General features: G+C 34.3%; 1 protein-coding gene across 1 annotated transcript; it reads left to right on the top strand.

The window, feature by feature from the left end:
- Positions 1-19,127: 19,127 nt before the first annotated feature.
- NKX2-3 (NK2 homeobox 3) lies at positions 19,128-23,435 on the top strand. The gene is made up of 2 exons (XM_063435046.1): positions 19,128-19,690; positions 21,046-23,435. Exons 1-2 carry the CDS (start codon positions 19,330-19,332, stop codon positions 21,669-21,671), a joined length of 987 nt encoding a protein of 328 aa, XP_063291116.1. The 5' UTR covers positions 19,128-19,329; the 3' UTR covers positions 21,672-23,435.
- The last annotated feature ends 309 nt before the right edge of the window (positions 23,436-23,744 follow it).

The following is a 23,744-nucleotide window of genomic DNA, read 5'->3' as shown; positions in this document are numbered from 1 at the left end:
CAGGTGTGGAGGCAGATGTCCTCAGATAAGGGTATTTTAAGCATCATGCGGGTACAGCTTGTGTGTTTTTTTGCACATTATGATTCTAAACAAAACCCAAAAACCAAATGTCTCTAGAGTACGGTAAGGGCAGTCAGCAGGCATTTTGCTGTAGCCCATTATAAATATAAAGGGGACCTGTTGCTTATAAGTCTATTTAATATTATATTTAGCATACATGCCTTGGCTGTGCCAATACGGGTCTGGATTGGGAAGGCAGTTGTTTAATTTCTAATATACATTTCAAAGAAAATGGAGCATCATTTTAAAGGGACACTATAGTCACCAAAATAACTTTAGCATAATGAAGAAGATTTGGTGTATAGATCATGGCCCTGCTGTCTCACTGCTCGGTTCTCTACCATTAAGGAGTTAAATCACTTTGTTTATACAGCCCAAGTCACACCTCCCTGCAAGTGACTTACACAACCATCCCAAACACTTCCTGTAAAGAGCGATCTAATTATTTAAACTTCTTTTATGCACAGTCTGTTTAATTTATCATCATCTGCATTATTAATAGCTTGCTAGAGCCTATTGTGTGTGATTAAAGTCCAATTTAAAGAGCAAGAGGTACAAACGTCTAAGCAAGTTAACATCGGATTGATAATGGAACCATTTTTTTCACGCAGGCTGTGTCAGTCACAGCCAGGGGAGGTGTGGCCAGGGTTGCATAAAGAGAAACTAAAGTGATTTAAAGGGACACTATAGTCACCAAAACAACTTTAGTTTATTGAAGCAGTATGGGTGTATAAATCATATCCCTGCAGTGTCACTACTCAATTCTCTGCCATTTAGGAGTTAAATCACTTTGTTTATGCATCTTAGTCACACCTCTCTGCATGTGCCTTGCACATCATTCCTAAACACTTCCTGTAAAGAGTCAGCTAATGTTTATACTTCCTTCTTTGCAAATTCTATTTTATTTAAAATGTATTATCCCCTGCACTGCACGGCTCAGCTCATGAGAGCTAACATAAGCTTCTAAGGAGCTGCCAGCTCTCCTTGTGGCTGAGAGGAGACAGTCACAGTGAACAGAAACCATCAGAAAGAAGACAAACAATTTTAGAGTGTGACTACTTACAATGGGGATGGTGGGTACCATAATAACTGGCACCAAACCCACGGCAGCATCCTATAGTAGTTGTGGTGCTTGGAGTGTTCCTTTATTACTTCTGAGCAAAAAATATGCAATTAATCCTGGATCAGCTCTAAATTTCACCCAACAAACAAGCTCAGGGCTGCGCAGTCCAGTGAATTTCTTCCGTACCCCAATATATGGACCTTGCGTTTTGTTAAAGGGTAATTACGGTTTTGCTGAAACTGGGAACAACCTTACAAAAATCCCCCACTTAGGCTCAGAGAATTATTTAAGACATTTCACGAATTAAAATAGAGCCTTTCGATTAACAGCAAAGCCGTAGCTAATCTTTTAAAATACATTTAATAATAAAATGAATTGGATTTCAGTATTTTGATCCACTCTAATATGTGCCTAATTATATAAATTATATAACCTGAGAGATGGTTACAAAGAATTGCACTTCAAAATAATTTGCGGATTAGCAAGATAAGGGTTAGTAGAAAAAAAAAATCAGCTTGTCACTTGTATACTTTAATTCTCTCTGAGATGGTATTGTACGCCTTTAAAGTGCCGTTAAGTCGGCTGTTAGTGTCTGTACAGGATTGTATACGTTTGCTAATCATTTTTTAGTTCACGATTAAAGGAACACGCCAGCGTTAAAAATAAAAGTTCAAAGTCTCATTAAACTTTTTTTTTTCCTTTTTCTCAAGCGCTGGGTCAGTCTTGTCTGAGCAGCCACTGTGCCTTGCGTGACGTCATCAGTTTGTTAAAGCCAGCGCTGAAATCACTGTGCTTCGCAAATCAGAGTCGAGTGCTTCTCTAGGGGAAGCATTTCCAGCATATAATGTTATCATAATGTTGAATATAAAGGCGTTCGGTTTTCAAACTTCTCTATAAGGAAGCTCTACTAAGCAGCTGGAAGTCTGACAGATACCAGAGATATGTTCTCTGGCAAAAATAAACCTTAATATATTTATATGACACAACAATTCCCAGAGGAAAGGGACAAAGTCAACGCACCCAAACTACTTTATTATGTGGAAGACTATCCCACTCACACCTCATAGAGGGGAAATGTGTGACACACTTTTCACTTATTCTTTGTAGTATAAGGCCTGCCAGAAGTCTTTTTTTTTTTTTTTTTTTTTTTTAAATATCCAATGCTTCTCTCTCTGTGGCTACAACAAAATGAAGCATTGGGATATATCTCATCCCAATAGGCCGGTAATATGCACTTATCAACCAATGGATGTTCAGTTCTCAGCCAAACACCTACAGATTTCATTATTCCCAGGCCTGTGGTAAATATGCACAGACTACAGTAAGTCTATTAAACATACGTAGGAAATAGCCCAAATTACTTGTCCCTGTACCCTATGACATTAGGGGACAAAAGGCTGTGACGTAATTGCAAATAAAATGAAAGTAAAAATATGTTAGCCGCAGACAGCTTCCTGATGTAAAGATTGGCTATGGGACAAGCACAAGTTGTAGTAGAAAGGGTGTCCATATAGATATATAAAATACATATTAGAGAAATCCTTCATCACAGGGATACTCCGAACACCATAACCACTTCCCTGATTTAAAGTGGTCATAGTACCTAAAGTCTGCATGTGCATCTTTTCACCATGAGACGCGGCACATACAGAGTTTAACCCATCTGCTGCTTTAAGTGTAACTCCACCTCTGGCCATGTCATTGGGGTGTTGTCAGACCCTAAAACTGTTTTAAGCTGGCTAATGTCAATTCTGTGCAAATTTGGCATCTGTTGACAACACGCATAGCATGCAGCCAATGGCAGCATAGCCACCTCTCAATGTCGCTCCTGTCCTCCCCTCAGCCCACCCTTCCTGACCACTGCCCCCCTGGTGGAGTGATGGCAGTCAAGGAGGGTTGGGCTACAAGGAATACTTGGTGTTGGTGCTGGGACAGAGGTGTACGTTAGCTATAATATATATATGGGGAAGATCTGATTGTGTGCTTTTTAAGGGGGAGCAGTATAGAAGTAATCTTTTAAGTTAGCTCTTGTTCAATTGAACCATTGTTTAATATTTGTCACCTAGTTTCACATGTCAAAACATTCTGCCTCTGTACACTGAGTGATAAATATACCTGTATATAAAGTGTTAATAGATCTACATTCATTCACTTTGATCTTTTACATAAAGGGAAATTAAAAATTATTTTCAAGTATTTCAATTTTAAAAAATTTGCTGATATCTCTAATTTAAAGTGAAACAGGTTAAATATCACATTATAATATTGTATAGCCAGTAAGGGTGTTTAAAATGTTTAAATGAGAAACCTAAAACATGTCAATCTGGCTTTTCTATAAAAATCCATCTATTCTAGTGAGATATGTGACAAGAATACTACTATACAGATTCCCTTTACATAAATATCTGTGTCTTATTTGTCAATGTGCACTTAATGTATCCTTATTTGTTGAATATTCTGGTATCACATAGCTATGCATTGCTGATATAACTGACAGGAGGAGCAGGAATTTAGGGTTTCTATAGAAAATATATTTGTGTGTAAATAAACTAAGTTTCAAATGTTTAAAAGAATGTAAATCAAAGTGTGCTTGTTGTTTTTGTTGGTTTTTTTTTAAATCATTACTTCAGTTCCAGTTCTACTATAAACTCAAGAATTCAATGCGAATGTCAAATTGTAGACCAAAATAGGCAAACCGGTAGCAAAGCTTACACTTTGAATTCACTCCAGACAATCAGGCCTATTCTATCATGGATTGTGGAAATGTAAAGTGAAACTTAAAGCTGATCTGAATTAGTAGCTGACTTGGTTTTTGTTTATTTCATTTCATTTTTTAATTCACTTTGAATTACCAACAATTCCCATTTCATTGAATAACCCCATATGTCCAGCTATATGTATCCAAGCAGTGCACATGTTTTAGTCTAATTATCTGGGTCACATAATTGGCCTTTTTACAGGCTGATCCTAAATCCATTCTAATCATTCTTGTTGGTAATGGGCCAAACTGATACTACTTATTTTATATTTAGGAAGAAATGTATTAAAGATAATCATGGCATAGTCAAATTACAGTAAATTGATCATTGGTAATTATATAATTTATATTTCTAAAATAGACAGTCAGGGCTGTAGTTGGCCCATTGTTATAAATTGATCTAAGAAAACACTCACATTTGAGGTTTATGTAAATCTTCAGGGTTTATAGCTTCTGTAATAAGCCTCCACTAAATCACAATCGACTCAGCTAATTATAAAGGTCTTTCAACTTTACCCATCTCACCAGATCTTATACCATGAGCAATGTTTTTTGAGCAGAGCAAAGAGTTCTGGGAATTGTAGTTCCATTACCAGCTGTCTGCTGTAGAAAACTAACAGATGCACTACAATTCCCAGAAACATGGAATATCATAATAATATAATAGACATGTCTTGGAGCAAAGAGGGAATCTAAGCAATTTGTGAGGGATAGGCATAGAGGCTGCCTTGATGGACCAGAGCAAATTATTATTAATTTTAAAAAATGTATATTAAATTCCCCGCCTAAAATAACTAACTGTACCTATATTACACCTTGCACCTGAGGTGTGAGTGTCTGACGTGCCCAATAAAAAAAAAAAAAAAAATACTCCAAAAAACGCATTTGGTCATATGAACGCATGCAGGTTCACCCACAAAAGAAAAAGATTATCGTTCCAACATGCATCCAGTATGCCTGTGAGGGTCAAACTTCCCTTTGAGCGTTGTTTTTTTTTTTGTTCTTAACATGTGTATCTTATGCAATTATGTAGCAGTGCTTTTGTAGCTCACTAATGTGTTAATTATCAGATTTGCAAAGTAACAGTTTGTTTCCCAAGCTCTCGGTTTGTGCTAAACCTTTTCACAAATCCTCATTGCTGTTTGAAAACAGGACCAACAAAATGCAGAATCCCTCCAATGATTGGCTGTTAATAGACACATTTAAAAAATTAAAAAAAAAAAAAAAAACTCTTCACCTTTGCGATTCTTCAATAAGACTTTAGAGGACAGTGTGATATATTTTATTTTCCTCTTTAAAATCGAAGATCCGGATTCCTGCGTTTATTAACCCCTTAAGGACACATGACATGTGTGACATGTCATGATTCCCTTTTATTCCAGAAGTTTGGTCCTTAAGGGGTTAAGTCAATTAAAATATCCGGAACATTGAAATTAAATATATTCGATATTACGCGACTTATCCTTTAAAGGACATTCATTTAAATTGTGAGCATCTTTATAAAAATTGTATAAATATATAGAAGAAATATTGATTGTATTTTCCCTCCCACTGAATATTTCAAATATCTATGAGATATTTCAGTAAACACATTATTGCAGTTAGTTTACACTTTTTATATTGAAACCCAATATTTTCAAATGACTCTAATGGAGAATTAATGAAAGCTTATCATACAATAATTCTATTGAACAAACAATATATAAATATCAATTATAATATACCAGAATATTCAACAAATAAGGATACATTAAGTGCACATTGACAAATAAGACACAGATATTTATGTAAAGGGAATCTGTATAGTAGTATTCTTGTCACATATCTCACTAGAATAGATGGATTTTACATCTTACATCTTACAATATTAATCACCATGACAAAAAAAACAGTCTAAAACAATCTACTCAATCTATTCTCTAAACACGAATTGTAGTAAATCAATAAACGAATTATTAAAAAAAATGAAGCTAAAATATCCATAATTCAACGCTGGATTTTTTGTATTTATTTTTTTAAAATCAGGCTTGTTTGGCTACATTTTGCAATTCTATTTTCGTCCCAAGTCATTATATCTTTAAATACATTTTTCATTTAAAAAACAAAACAAAAAAACAGATAAGATGGTGACGTGAAGTTGGAAAATGTATACATCAGGAATCCTGGAAAAGTTCTACACTTGGAGCAATCTCCATGGAAACCACTAGACTGTTCATGCTGAACGTTCCATTTTTAGAACCCTGACCCAGAATTGTTATTGGTCCACGAGTCCTCAGTATGTACACCACATATTGTGTTATTTATCAACAAAGCAGAGTGAATACAGTATCCAGCTATATGCGTGTGATGAGTTAGTTTGAGAATTGTAAATATTGTCTCCTATGGCAAAAATAATAACAATTAAATACAGTGTACACAAATATAATAAAAATATCAGCAATATATATAGATACTGCAATATGTGTAGACAGACAAACAGAAAGATAGATAGACAGACGGATAGAGAGATAGATAGATAGACAGACAGACAGACAGACAGACAGACAGACAGACGGATAGATAGATAGATAGATAGATAGATCGATAGATAGATAGATAGATAGATAGATAGATAGATAGATAGATAGATAGATAGATAGAGCTTGCTAAACTAAGACTGTTATGTAGAAAAAAACTTTACTTTCAAATTTTAACAGACATAATATTTCCTGATTGTGATGTCACTGATAATTATATGTGCTGAGTATATTATACCTTAACGACTGAAGAAGTGAAAGGCAATCATTTCTTTTTGTACTTGAGTAAATTCCTGATTTGTGCTTCTTCTGAGTTGCTTGTAGCTGCAGAGTTATTTACTTTACACAGAGAGAAGACAGAACAGAGATCATTTGACAAGGAGATAAGACCAGACCCCAGGCCTGGAGATAGATGGGAGATCCCAGCATTATCCTATTCTACTGCTGATCTCAAGGGAAACGAAAGTAAAGTGGCCAAACGTCCAGGGAAGCCATGGATTCGTGAGAAAGATAGAAAATGGGCAAATAATTATCGGAAAACATGTAGATGGGGCTGCAGCTGTACAACCACTTCTGGAACTGCAAGTGTTAAAACGGCCCATTGTTTGACAGGTAGGTTCCAAGTGGGTATTTACAGCAGATACTGAGGATACAATGTAACTTTTGTTGTTAATCATTGTGTTAAACACTGAGCAGGTGTGTTATTCAGGTCACCTTCCTCTAGCCCTGCACCCTTGGTTTGCCAGTTGGGAAATATAATGATTCTGATGAGGTAGATCTCAGTCCTCAGCATGAGATAGGGTATCATTAACAGCATGAGATAGGGTGTCATTAACAGCACGAGATAGGGTGTCATTAACAGCACGAGATAGGGTGTCATTAACAGCACGAGATAGGGTGTCATTAACAGCACGAGATAGGGTGTCATTAAAGCATGGGAACCACTAATTATTAATAAAACGGTAAAAGGACCAGCCGGAGAGAGAGAATTGGTTTAACACTGTTTTAGGGAATTGTTTGACGCAACATTTCTGTAAAGACAATAAAATATAAGCAATATAAAGAAAAAAATACAAGATATGAATTTGATTTTATTCCTTAAACTGTTACATTTAATATACATAATTTGTGGTACAGTACATTAAGATAGATAGACAGACAGACAGACAGATAGATAAACAGATAGATAGATAGACAGATAGATAGATAGATAGACAGACAGACAGACAGACAGACAGACAGACAGACAGACAGACAGACAGACAGACAGACAGACAGACAGACAGACAGACAGACAGACAGACAGATAGATAGATAGATAGATAGATAGATAGATAGATAGATAGATAGACAGATAACTGTAAGCTCGTTTGAACAAGGTCCTCTTCAACCTATTGTTTCTGTAAGTTTTTTAATTGTCTCATTTTTTGTTAAATCCCCCTCTCTAATAATATTGTAAAGCGTAACAACATTTGTTGGTGCTATATAAATGGCAATAATAATAGATCGATATATAGATAGATAGATAGATAGACAGACAGACGGATAGATAGATACATAGACAGATAGATAGATGATAGATAGATACACACAATTATCTATCATCTGTCTGTCAATCTATCTATCTGTCTGTCTTCTGTCTGTCTATCTATCTATCTATTTATCATCTATCTATCTATCTATCTATCTATCTATCTATCTGTCTGTCTGTCTGTCTATGTATCTATCTATCTATTTATCTATCTGTCTGTCTATCTATCTATCTATCTGTCTGTCTATGTATCTATCTGTCTATCTATCTATTTATCTATCTGTCTGTCTATCTATCTGTCTGTCTATCTATCTATCTATCTATCTATTTATCTATCTTTCTCTCTATCTGTCTGTCTATCTATCTATCTATCTGTCTGTCTGTCTATCTATCTAGATAAGATGTGTTATGTAATATGGCGCTGTATTATGCAATACATTTTGATTGGGATTTACCACGTTATTGTATTGTCTTTTATATTCTTATCCTGTGTATCTGGGGCAGTGTAGGGAACATGGGATACTATTAGAAATGCAGGAAGATAAAGCCCTGGTTTCACATTGCAGGATGGGATCTGTCCCAGACACACAGCCAGCTCTGTCTGATGTTGGGAAGGAATATGTTTACATTAAGTAGAATGTCATGGCTCTCATAGCATGCTTCCCTCACTGACAAACTGCCTTCCACTGGACAAACAGACAGGATAAAAAATAGATATTTAGTTTGCTTAACGACCATTCAAGAACCCTAGACGATTAGTAAGCAGCTATCTGCCTAAATATTTTGGGGAAAATTAGATCAGCACTTCCCATCCAACATATTTTTGGAATGACTTGTCTTTTGGCAAGAACTGTTTTCAGGATCAGCATCTAAGAGGCTGCTGTAGTCATTCGTGCTAATCTCTTTCAAATTGTGCATACATGTCTAACTAATTGGTTATACGCTGTGTTTTTATTCTGTTATGTTCCTAGACCTCTGTGTGTAGAAGTGTGAGCATATGTAGGTAGACAGATAGTTAGTTATACTGACAGACAGTATCTGAAGGCACCTCCCAACAAAGGACACATATTTTTTCATCTTAAGCACCTATAATGCTGTGTAACCAAAATCTAGTTTAATAGATGAATATATAAAATAATAATTAAACCTGATATAATTTTTGTATTGCAGTAAATGTATAGTTACACACACACACACACGCAATGACACACACACACACACACACACATACACACACACATACGTTGTGGTTAATAAATGCATTTTGCTTTTTAAACTCTGACCCCATTTAAATACATACAGAAAATACAATTCTTGTACTGTATAATATTTCGTGCACCCCTTCCCCATCAGTGTGAATACAGTTCTGATTAGGTTTAATCACAATATTATTATACCGTGTTCTTATCTGGGGGCAATGATGACTTTCCTGGTCCATTTACCAGCATAAAAAATATACAGAAAAATATATATATATATATATATAAAAAAAAAAATCTGAGAAATAAGGTGCCTGAGTTCCACTATTCTATAATTGTACGTAATTATTGCAACATGGGGTACTTACATGTATTTATATTAACAAATTACTTTAAGATAGATAGATTGTATTATTATTATTATTATTAATATTAATATTATTATTGTTGTTGTTTTTATTATTTGTACTAGCAATACATTTGGCTAATATACATTTCTGTAATTTTATATAATGATCTGCGTGTTTAAAATTGATAAACAGAGAAAAGACAGACGTGTTAATAGGATTCTGCAGCTTGGGAAAAGTATAGAAAGTCAGACTCAGAACTGATACAATCATTGACACTGAATAAGTGAGGCTAATTTAGTGGATCTGACCCATATTAGCTCGCTGAATGTGACATACCGTCTACATACCTCTAAAATAATAATGCAGATAATATTAACAATAAGAAAATATTACCATGGTAACACTAATAATATTGTAATAATAATAATAATAATAATTATTATTATTATTATTATTATTATTATTAGTGTTACCATGATTATATAAATATTTGAAGAGAGGGATAATACATTGCTCCTGACTGATATTAGATGGTGTCAATTCAGATTAAAGCAGATTGCTAGGACAGGTGACAGGTGATTTTTCCAGCGTAGATAGAGGTGAGAGATGTAGATGATTATCTGATTGTTTTACAATGACCAGATAACATCCAGGTATTTGACACTGGCGCCTGCTCCGGACAAGACAGCAACAAAGCAGACAGTGCTGGACAAAGGTATAATGATATAAACAAACGCAGGATAACATACACAAAGGAAGACTTTCCCTCATCCAGTTAACCAGGCGAAACAGGGGATAGAACCCTGAATTAGCCCGCATTCCACTTAGGAAGACACAGATCGTCCCCTGCAGCCTGGACTAAAAGGCCTCTCTAAGCTGTTTAGTAAATTGATAGAGATCTGTCCCATCTTTAACTGAGGATGTCTTAACCTGAATGCATTAAAAATCTGTACAGTATGTGGGGGGATCAATTAGCCAGAAATAGTGTTTATTGTTAGGAAATGACCGATTTTTAGGCCATAATTAGTGAATTAGATACATTCTCCAAATCAGCTACTGTGACAGCTTGACTGATTTAGCCTACATTTTGGGTTTGATTTAGTACAGTTGGCTGTTCAGTAAATACACCTTTATGTTTGTGTTTTCAATGTTAGTATATATAATGTTAGTAAATAGGACTCTGAGCTGTCAGCTTCATTTATAGCATATGGAGATTTATATTTCTGGAATGTGATCTATAACTATACTACTGCAGTGACTCAATATAATAAGGTAGTATTCGATTTCGAGTAAAAAAAAACAACACATAATAAATGTGTCAATTCAACTGAAAATAACTGATTTATAAATACATCCATGACATTATTCACATCAGTTTGTTTTCGATTTTGGGTGAGAAATAGACAGAAACTGCAAATATATTTTTAGGATTATTAAACAGAACCTTATAAGTATTTTTTCGTATTATCATATTTTAATGCATAGAATCATATAGGAAAATAGTAATGTAATTAAAAATATATCTTATTTTTTAAATCACAGTTTTCCATGAGCTGCACAAAATTAGCTTAAATTTTAAATAGGAATTTTAAAGAGGACCAGTTTCCAAAATACACTAAAAATAAAATGCCATTGATTACTATCTGTGAATTATTTGCAGGGTTATGCTAGAATGTTTGGCACTGAAAGGGTTACCTGTACTAACATTTATTGACCCTAAATAAGCGTTACATAGATTATTCCGTGAGATCTATAATCTTAAACAAACAAATCTGGTTGGATAAATTTAAATTGGAAGTAAACAGACACACTTACATACATTCAAATCCTCTGTTATTTTATATGTTTAACAGATGTTATACAGTAAACACAATCTGCGTTGAATCAAATTAGATACAATCTTGTATTTGTCAAAGGATACACTTCTTGTTTCATTTGACATTAAAATGATCTATTACCTTTAGATCATATACGCCCAGCAATTCAAAAAAACAAATGCATCATCTTCCTTGGTGACAAGAGGTTCCTCCCATTTCCTCTGACTTTGCTTGCAAAAGACAAAAATAACATTGTGATTTAAAAAGAGCAAAACACCTTGAGTTTAGCCTGTTTACTAAAAAACATTTTTTTTTCAAATAGGTCAATAATTACCATCACCACTGTACAGATGTCCAGACTGCTAATCACATTTAAAACAATTTACAGACAATAACAGATATTTTTCATTTCAAAGACAAAAATGACTAATGTTCCTGTTAAAATATACATATAAAGCTTCGGTGTAAAGGGTCAAAGGTATTTACCCCTACATATAGTCAGCTGCTTAATGCTACGTAAATAAAACATTAAAACACACTAGGACACTTGTGGGTTTTTTTCCTGTAGAATTTTTTTTAAATAAAAAAAAAATGTATCATAAAAATAAATCAGTAAAAATAAAATATATTTTTTAAGGTGCAATTCGCTAATGCTCGTGTTAAAATACACATTTATAGCTATTTTAGAAAAAGATCAAACTTAACCCTTTATGTTGTAAGCTCTGTTATTTTATATAAATAAAATCCCAACAGAAACGAGAATATATAAAATTGTTTTATTACTGTAGAAATTCATTCTTTACTTAAAAAAAAAACTTGCAAAAATAAAACAACCTGAAATTGCAATGAAACCTTTTTACTGCTGAGAATTTAAATGATTTATGCGATCCCTTATCTTGAGTTTATATAAACCAGATTCTATTCCCCCCACTTTGCTCAGAATGGAGTTTGGGCTGCAAGATGACTTATTATTTAGGATTAGGCAAAAAAAAAAATGTTAAAAAATTGTACATTCAATGCTTAATAAACTGACATTTTAGCAATCCTATACAACGTGGCTGATCTGAAAGTTATTGCATACAATGCAATTTATATTGATACTAATTACCTTTTAACTAGAGTAGTTAAGTGAAGATTATATATTAGAGTATATGACTTTATATTGTGTATAGCAGACAGATGATATAATATTCTTTAATACCATCACACTATCACAGTTACAGATCAGTCACCTACCAATTATAAACAATCATATCAATGTCTAATTTGTTCTTAAACTGACTTGCCCTGTTCTGAGTTTATAAATGTCAGTAATACATAGAGAGAAGAGTATTTTATGTAAATAAGGATTCTTAATTAACGTTTGCAATGCGATTAGGAATGGGGGAAATACATTTTAGCTGTTTGTTTTTTGTTTTATTTTTTATAGGAAATACAAATGTATACAATGTATACTTATCCGCTGGCACGATTTCATCATTTGTGTTTTTTATTTTTATCTAAACATTTATAAATATATGTATTTCTCTCTCTCTCTTTACACAGATAAACTATACTTCATAGAGCAAGGGCGATCTGTCTCTAAATAATATGCGCATGTATCTAAGTCTGTCAATGTTCCCTATAAATTCGGCTTGTTGAAACTCTATCTATATATATTTGTGGATATATTTATATATATTTTATAACAGTGCTTAATTAAAAAAAAAATGAAAATGAAAAACACAGAAATATATTATATTTTATAATTAAAATTATATAGATTTATGGGCTATTTTTTTCTGCCTTTGTAATAAACTACTACCAGCATTACTTTCCAATTCTCATTTTTTCCGATATGTTAGTTCTAAATTTAAGCCACATGTGACAATTAGAAATTAAAATAGTAGTTACATATTATCTGATATTAGGACAATGGTAACGGTATTAAAGAAACTAATTAATGTTATTGATAAACAAACCGACCTATGGAAATGTAATTTAATCCACTAATATATATATAAAGTGTGTCTTATCTATATATATATACACACACACATACATATATAAATACACACACACATATAATATACTTACACATATATAAATACACACACATATATGATAATATATTTACACATATATAAATACACACACACATATGATAATATACTTACACATATATAAATACACACACACATGATAATATACTTACACATATATAAATACACACACACATATGATAATATACTTACACATATATAAATACACACATATGATAATATATTTACACATATATAAATACACACACACATATGATAATATACTTACACATATATAAATACACACACACATATGATAATATACTTACACATATATAAATACACACACACATATGATAATATACTTACACATATATAAATACACACATATGATAATATATTTACACATATATAAATACACACACACATATGATAATATACTTACACATATATAAATACACACACACATATGATAATATACTTACACATATATAAATACACACACACATATGATAATATACTTACACATATATAAATACACACACACATATGATAATATACTTACACATATATAAATACACACATATGATAATATATTTACACATATATAAATACACACACACATATGATAATATACTTACACATATATAAATACACACACACATATAATATACTTACACATATATAAATACACACACACATATGATAATATATTTACACATATTATATATATATGAAAGTAATTGCAGTCGGTGTATTTTTGCATATTGTGTGTATATTGTATATAGTGTATATTTCATGGCCTGCTGTGTGGACATCAATCTGCTGTTACAGGAACTGTACAGAGCTGCTAGCAGGGCCAGACAGACCCAAAGGATGTAACACTGATAAGGAGCTAATTGTTATCAAATCCAGACATGTAACAGGGAGCGATAACTCCTTCACACAGATTTCTTATATCTAGCTCTCACTATCACTAAGCAGCACATTATTCCCACAAGCCTTTCCTGTATGAATGTGCACAGCCTGCTTTCACTGCACTAACTGGGGACACAGCACAATAACATAATAACAGGGGGCACAGAGGAGACCCCTCCATTCACTCACCTGTACCTGTGTGTGCCACGTGATCCCTCCCAGGGCAGGGCAAGGCTTCCAGCAGCAGGTAGGAATGGCGAATCTAGTGCCACCCAAATATTTAACTACAACTCTCATCATCCACAGACACGCTCTGTGAGTCAGATGCCTAGAATTCTTACAGAGGGCCGAGAGCAGTCGTTTTATATTGAGCTAGAAAAGCAGACATTATTTATACCTATTTTTATTATTTTTACGAGCAGGTTCTCAGGAGCTGACAATCTATAGAAGAGAACGTTTCAGAGCACAGGTGTGGCATTTTAAGCTTTTATTACAGTACAGAATCCCTTTATCCATCCCTTGCTGATCTCAGATGCAGTCTGGGTGGGATCCTGCAACATTTACAAACCCATCACTCACTGTGGAAGCATTTATTGATAGCATTATATATCCATTACGAATATACACATCTATAACTGTACAAATCAGATCTTTAACAATGTCAGTCACTGGCTCTGCCTGCCTGGGGATTGCAGGATGTGACAATGACAATGTAGAATTATGTAAAAATAATATTAAAGATATGCTTTTTATATAATAGCTGTGCCTATTGTTTTTTCTGTAATTGATCAGAATTACACTGTGGAATTTATGGAAAAACATTTTTTTCAGTTTCTGGTCAATTCTGATGAAGAGAGTTGAAATATTCGCAAGGTTGTCTGTTCTAAACTTGCCTGGCACTCAAATACAATCAGTATCAGTGTGAGTGTGAGTGATTAATTTCTCGTATACAATAAGATATGGATTGTCTCTGTATCTCTCTTCATGGACTTTCATTCACTTAACTGCCAATTGTGTGCTTGTGGGAAGGGGAATAACTAACCTGTGAATATTTAGACCAAAATAGTCAGTTTAGAGTTTTTCCTCTTATTTTAACTTTAAATATTGCCATTAACAGCCCACTCAGTTTCCTATTCAGGTTATACACCCCTTAGGCATGTGATTTATACATTAAACTGATCTATGGATATATAATAAATAGTGTATGTGTTACTCTATATTCAGCAAAGCCTTCCTTCTTGTATTTTGGACACCTCTATAAATAGCATTGTGGAGGAAGCTGGGATTTAGGTTATCTGAGGTCTCTGATTGTGCAATTGTCAGAGAATTGCACTTAGATTCCTCTCTGGTGGAAGGGTGACCATCCAGGGCCTGTCCAGGGGTCTAGCAGGAAAGAGGCCTAGCTTGTACTTACACTGAGATCTTATCTGCTGGGCATTCTGTCAGATTGGCTGTTGGAATTTTAATTACTGCCTGAGTAGCTGGTATCTGACATACAATGCACTCATCATGGGGAGATTGGTGATGGTATAGATTCAGCCCATAGTGATAAACTGTAACTATTAAGCTTTCTGTAGAAACAGCCCCCAGGATCCTCCAGTCATAGGGCTGTTTGGATACAATGTACTTCAGTAATGTGTTCTAATCACTTCTAGAAAGAAAATTCCCCTTTTAACAGATCTAAGTGTGTTCAAAGATGTCCTCCCTCTTACTTCCAGTTAAATGCACGGATTTAAAAGGAAGGGATTTATTTAACTAGTGAAACGTGGGATTAAAAGTAAAACGAATGCTAATTGGCCATTGGTACTTAATAGTAGTGAAAAGGCTAAATCAATAATTGTCACCTGTCAGCATGTCCACTGGTAACAGTGGCAATTTGCAAAGCTCAGCTCGGACTGCCTGGCTCCACTAACAGTCTGTACTCAGGGAATAAAGCCCCTGGTAACCAGTCTGTACACATTGCACAGCTAGGAATGACCAAGTCAGAATTATCTCTCTCTCTCTCTATCTATCTATCTATCTATCTATCTATCTGTCTGTCTGTCTGTCTGTTTATTATTATTATTATTATTATTATTATTAAAAGCATTTATATAGCTCCAACTAATTCATCAGCTCTGTACAATTTTATAAAAAGAGGACATTTATCAATAAATGAGACAATTACAAAATGTTATCTATCTATCTATCTATCTATCTATCTGTCTACCTATCATCTATCTATCTATCTATCATCTATCTATCTATCTATCTATCATCTATCTATCATCTATCTATCTATCATCTATCTATCTATCTATCATCTATCTATCTATCTATCTATGTTATTGTTACACACATACAATAAGGGACAATTGACTAACCATATGTAGGCGAAAATAATAGAGTTTTGGAGAAATATCCAGCTGATGGACAGTTAGCTGGTTTGATCAGGGCCTCCTTCACCCCTTTGTCTCTGTTTATAGTTTGTACGTTAATTACCTGTTGCCAATGTCACATATCCCCATTCTATAATTATAAAACGCTGCGGAATATGTTGGCGCTATGTAAATAATAATAACTAATAATAATGAATAAGAAGAATAAATATTCCCCATTTCTGAACTGACAAGAGATGCCAACTCTCGTGATGTACCCCCTGCACTTAGCAATAGAATATATCCTACAGTAAATGATTGTGAGTACAGGTTTTGTATCCATTTGTTTAGTCTGACAATAATAATAATAATAATAATAATAATAATAATAGTAATATTATTATTATTATTATTAATAATAATAATAATAATAAAGTATCGTTGTTTAATGATACAATATGTGTGTTTCTGGGTAAGCTGAGCTCTACCCTCACATGTTCTAAGTGACTTTATTTTTTTTAAATCGTATTATAAACATTGTAACAGTGTCTGATGATAGTCCAGCAGTCAGAGTCCTTCTTACAGTGTCCTATCTCTCACTGCCTTATCCTCCCAGGTAATTACCTGAGCATACACAGAGATATATGTACTTTGCAATTAAGATTCAGATCTCTCCACTTAACTCTATCCTTAATTACATAATTATGAGGGAAACAGTTGCTAAAATGTAAGCAGCTCTATCCATTAACGCTTTCTTTGCTGGAGGCCAGAGATGGAAGAGCTAATCCTGTGAGACGCATTCTTTGAGTGGGATTTATTGACTAAACAGCAAGTTTGTGATGGACTGAAATCTGCTCTCCCAGATCTGTGGCCAAAGTAACAGAGCTAACATCTCCAACCCTGGATTAAAGATGTTTCAATAGATTGTGCGAGCTGGTTCTCCTGCAGCTGTTTATTGAATAGACTCCCATGAAATAATTTTATAGATAGATGGTATCACATTCATTGTATTGTTTATATTTAGATATATTTTCTCCAATATTTATATCTGTCTATATATATTTATATAACTTCTCTTTTATTTATATATATATAGCACGATTAGTGTAAATAGAGACACGTAGTAAATATTATGCATAATATTTTGATATATGATTAGTAGCATTTTACATGAGTTTAGCGAAATCAATATTAATAATAGGGATTGTTTTTAATGACGTCTGTCCATCTATCCATCTATCTATCTATCTATCTATCGGTCTATCTATCTATCTATCTATCTATCGGTCTATCTATCTATCTATCTATCTTTCTTTCTTTCTATCTATCTATCTATCTATCTATCTATCTATCTATCTATCTATCTATCTATCTATCTGTCTATCTGTCTATCTATCTATCTATCTATCTATCTGCCTGCCTGTCTGTCTGTCTATCTATCTGTCTATCTGCCTGTCTGTCTGTCTATCTGTCTCTCTGTCCCTGGATGTGGGATTGTGGCTGAGATTGGTAAATCGTGGATTTATAAAGCGGTGTACATTTAACCTAATAAAAAAATCATTTGAAACTAACCACATACATTATCACAAGGGCTGTAATGCTGAGTCAGTCATAAGAAATGGCATAACTGAGCGAAATACAAACATCCTCACTGCAGGACAGTTTACAATTTATGTCTGCAATGCCAGCAATTTAATGACTGTATCAATATATATATATATATATACACAAGACACATACATATATAGGTGGGCATCGTCTCTGAATATAAATAAACCACAGGATAACCCAAGACATACAGCACAATATACTTTTTATATGTTTACCAATGTTTTTATACTATGCTGTAAAAAGAATAAAATAAAAAAAATGTAAATAAAAAAAATATATATATATATATATACTTTTTATACACCAATAGTATTGCTTTTTGTTTTAAAAGAAAATCCAACACTCCAATTGCATAATACAAAAAAAAAAATCTTTATTTTCTTTAAGATAAAATAATTATTCTTATTTCAATTCGTGGGGCAGGATATTTAAAGTTTATTTATAAGAGTAATTAAAGCTGCCAATTTAACTTGAGATAAAAAAATGAGATATTTTAGAAATCACTAGTCTACTGGTTTTCACTGTGATCTGTTCTGGTGTCTGTGGTCCTTCGTTTAAAATCCCCCAGGGCACTCCTGTCTGCCCAGTAAAGGGTTAATTCTGCAGGCCTGGATCTCCACAAAAAAAAAAAACAACTCCAAACGATTCTTCCTGTCTTCATAGATTTTCTATTTCTAGCAACAGAAGCTTCTTCCGGTGAATGGGACAGAGGGAGGAGGTATTTTACATTTTTTTTTTTTCTTGTTAAAAAAAAAGCCCAATGATAAGTCCCCATAGTATGTTCCCTAAGGATAGGGCAGGCTGAGAGAGACCTTTAAACCACCCAGCCATGACGTCATAGGCACAAAGGGGGCGGGGTGTGTGTAACAGGCAGTAGCCAAACCTTCAGTTAGTCTTTGCTCTGTCTGTAACAAAACCCAGACCACCAGACCCTGGGTAATGGAGGCTATTTAGACAGGAGCAGGACTTCTTACATCGTTTATCATAAGAAAAAAAAAAACAAAGAAAAAAAAACAACCCTCTTTTTACCATCACAAGGAGAGAGACATTCCCAGCAGAGGGGAGCTCTGCCTACTCCTCCTTCCTGAGGATTTATTGATTATTGCTTCTTGCAATTAAGTTGTTCTGATGATGCTACCAAGTCCAATCACTTCCACACCTTTCTCTGTCAAAGACATTTTAAAGAGGGACCACCAGACTCAGCAGCACATCTCCCAGCACCATCAGCCCCAGCAGCAGTTTAGAGGGCACTTGGCTCAAGCCTTGGACCCCCCTGAATTCTCTCAATGCATGCCTTTGGCCAGGGAGAGCTCTGCCTTTGCAGGTGGGGAGGATAAACTTTCCTATTTGGATTCTATAGGGGTCACTGAGGGCCCTGGGGATGTTGGAATCTCCCCTCAAAGGTTTGTCCAAGGAGCCCTCAGAGATAATTGCACTGCTAAGGAAAAGGTGGACGAAGAAGGAGGACTACAAACAGACAATAGTCACAGTAAGTATAATAATAATAATAGTATTATTAATAACAATAACAGTAACAATGATAGTAACAATAATATCAATAATAATCATAATAGCAACAATAATGGAAATAATAATAATAATAATAGTAACAATAATATAAATAATAATAATAATAACAATAATAGCAATAATAATCATAATAGCAACAATAATAGAAATAATAATAATAATAATAGCAACAATAATGGAAATAATAATAATAATAACAATAATAGCAATAATAATCATAATAGCAACAATAATAGAAATAATAATAATAATAACAATAATAGCAATAATAATCATAATAGCAACAATAATATAAATAATAATAATAATAGCAACAATAATAGAAATAATAATAACAGTAACAATAAAAATTGATCTCTCTCTCTCCCTTTATATAGATTTTTCTGTATGTATGTATAGCTGTATATAAATAAGACTTACAAATTAAAATGCATCTACAGAGATTATATTTAAAAATAATCCAAGCTTAACATAAAGCGTATGTTCCTAATGTTGCAATAAAGCATTCATAGCTACACAGAATGTGATTCTAGTTAAATAAGGTAATCATGGTTTACAGAAATGAAAAATATTGTAACGCCATGAGGTTTCACTGAATCTGATTAGAACTAAACTAATCACGAATTATGGAGACAATTTACATTTCCATGTATTGTACGTCGTGCAAATGAAAACAACCATTTAAATCTAGTTAAGTTTATTTTTCCAATATTATCAGAAAAAAATAAATCAAATAAATATACAACTCTCTTTAATTACGCCAGGGCCATAACACTACTAATTAATGCTGAAGAAGCCGGCCCAGGCAATATCGTAACGTTATCGAACGCCATAAATGGTAAACAGACAGAATGTTAGTAAATATCTCAGCCACGGTGTGTAACAGACATACAGGGCTACTGAAAAGAAACTTCTATCTGTGTGGGTCATTTCTGAATTTTAAATATACTTTTAATTAAAAAAAGATCATATAAGACTATATACAAACATTTAAGCATCTGTAATTCTTAGTATAAAATGTGTGTATGTGAGCATAGACATTTTACATATACTACATTTATATAAAACACACACACTTAGTGTAAAGACACACAGCATAAACATAATATAAATAAAAAAGTACTTTAATTTGATATGGTTAGTCATCACATATTCCAAGTCAGGAGGAAGTGTTCTTTATGTTGTTACATTGTACAGAGTGAGTGTAGGTGAGCAATGTTTACAGAAACAGTGTATCCACAGAGAGTGTGCTTACAATGTATCATGTCTGCTGGGCCTTACTGTGAGTGTCTGTGATTTTTATTCTATACACAGACTCCTGCTTTATGAAGAAATCTCCAGATCAGGATGACAAACAGGAGGACACAGACAGGCCTAAGCAGAGGAGCCGCAGGAAGCCCAGAGTCCTCTTCTCCCAAGCCCAGGTCTTCGAGTTAGAGAGGAGGTTTAAACAGCAGAGATATCTGTCAGCCCCAGAGAGGGAGCACCTGGCAAACAGTCTGAAACTCACCTCGACCCAAGTCAAAATCTGGTTCCAAAACAGGAGATACAAGTGTAAAAGGCAGAGGCAGGATAAATCCTTGGAAATGGGGACCCACCACCCACCACCTCCCAGAAGAGTGGCAGTCCCTGTGCTGGTCAGGGATGGCAAGCCTTGTGTTGGTGGGACTCAGAGTTACAATGCTGCCTACAATGTATCTGCCAGTCCTTATGGTTATAACAATTACCCAGCTTACAGCTACAGCAACAGCCCTTCTTATAACACCAACTACAGCGGCACTTATTCAGGACTTCCCTCCATCCAGCACAACGCAGGAACAAACCCCTTTGTAAACATGGGCACCTTAAGCCAACATGGGAACACATCACAGCACCAGAGCCACCCTGGAGCATCAATGCCAGCCTGCCAGGGGACTTTACAGGGGATTCGGGCCTGGTAGGAGATAATGTGGGATTCACCCATCAATACACAGGGATTCTTGCACTGGGGGGAGATCTCAGGTCCACTTCCAGGGCAAACTTCTGAAGACTTGTAACTCTCCAGCTGTGAATTGACTGCAACTACCATCATCTTCAGGAAAGCCTGGACTGAGAGTGATGGGAGCTGAAGTCCAGCAGCTACTTTACTACAGGTTGGGCTTCTATTTCCATCTGTCTGGACAGTGTGGACTGTGTACAAACAATGGATTCTCTGCTGTGCAGACACTGTGAATCTAGATCTGGGAAGATAAGGAATGAGACACACTAAGGTATTACCCACAGTATACTCTGTGCTAAGTAAACAGCCAACCAAGCAAGGGGAGGCAGCCTCTGTGCACCAAGCAGCAGTGGACTACAACTCCAATCACGCTCTAGATTTGCATGATGTGAGTGGAATTCGACAGCTGCTGAGGTGGCAGATGGATTCAATATACTAGTCAATGGTATTTATATAGAAATATATATACAAAGTCTGTATGCACATATAAACCATTATTAATATACATTTTAAATAGGAACTGGGGCATTTTATTACACAGACACACAGACATATAATCAGGGTTATTTACTGAAGGGAGGACACAACCTGGATTTAAAATTCAAGGCCAAAATAGCTCAACCGGAAAATGTATCTAAGTTAGGTCTGCGCACAGTTCGGCTGCTTTGGTCTCAAATTTGAAATTCACCGAATAATCCTACATTATAGATAATATTTCCCACCTGCACAATATCAATAGCATCAGCGTGGTAATAGCAAAAAATAATTACCTAAAGAAATGTAAATGTTAAAAACAGAAACTCAAATGAAAAGCAAAACAAAAGTGTCAAATACTAACTTTCTTTAATTGAAACACAACTAAATCGGAATAGGTTTATATATATTAAGCATTGTCACTATGTTCCCAGTCGGTGTCACTGTCACACATTTACTACAATGGTCCCATATGTCCAATACATGTAATATTCTATCATTAACATACAATGTAATAAACTCACTTATCTAACGTGTTCATGCCATAATCAATCCTAACCTGAACATGTAAAGGCATCGAGGGACAACATAAACCATGGAGTTAAACACTGTACCAATTATCTTCTCCTCTGTAGCATGGAAAGTGTTAATTCCGTCTGATCATCATTTGATTCTTTAGACATATTTCATAAATCTGCAGTTCAGTTAAACACTCAAAGGGGACATTGTGGAATGCCAATATCTGTAATGGAGGTGGATATTTGCAGACAGACACAGGGAGAGGAATTATTGCAAGCTTATATATTTCTGTTTGTTTCTGGAGATATTTAACCTCAAGTTTGTGTGGATTTAACCCTTTGAGAACCAAATAACCTCTCACTCCAGCACTAGAAGAGTTAAGCATACATCTATCATGATAGTTTTCAGATAAAGGGTTAATAATTTTGACACCCCCTAAACACCCTGTCATTGCTACATTGTATCACAATAAAGTGTCTCCCTTACTTGTACCCACAATATGTTCACTTCCAGAATTCCCTGTCCTAGGCTATCCCTCCTTGGGGCCTTAATGTACCCTTCCTAAACTAAAACTGTCCCATCCCTGTACTTACAAATCATAGCTCATTTATAAGAACATTTTAAATGACTTTTTAATATATTTACTCAGCAATTCCCTATTTAAGATTTAGTCTGCCCTCTCAGCAAGGAGTCAGATGAACAAGATCTCATTGTACAAAAATGTTTTAATAAATAAAAATTAAAAAAAAACATCAATTTAAAAATTATTATAATTATTATTATTGTAAATAGCACCTGTGACTGTTACTATATCATACACGGGACAGGGGAGTTTTTTTTATGTAAAAAATACACGTTTAAAATGCACTAAAATTGAATAAAAACTGAGGTGCAATATTTCGACTTTCATTCGATTGCGACTATTTTATAAAAACAAATCAAAGTGATTGTGTTCGATCCTCTAGAATATCATGTACAGTAATTATATATATTTTTTGAAGCATTAAACTAAGATTTTTCTGTATTTGTATATTTTCTTTGC

Source organism: Pelobates fuscus, chromosome 10 (assembly GCF_036172605.1).
Source record: "Pelobates fuscus isolate aPelFus1 chromosome 10, aPelFus1.pri, whole genome shotgun sequence".
NCBI lineage: Eukaryota > Metazoa > Chordata > Amphibia > Anura > Pelobatidae > Pelobates > Pelobates fuscus.
The sequence above is the reverse complement of the archived record's forward strand: the minus strand, read 5'-3'. Positions and strand labels throughout refer to the sequence as shown.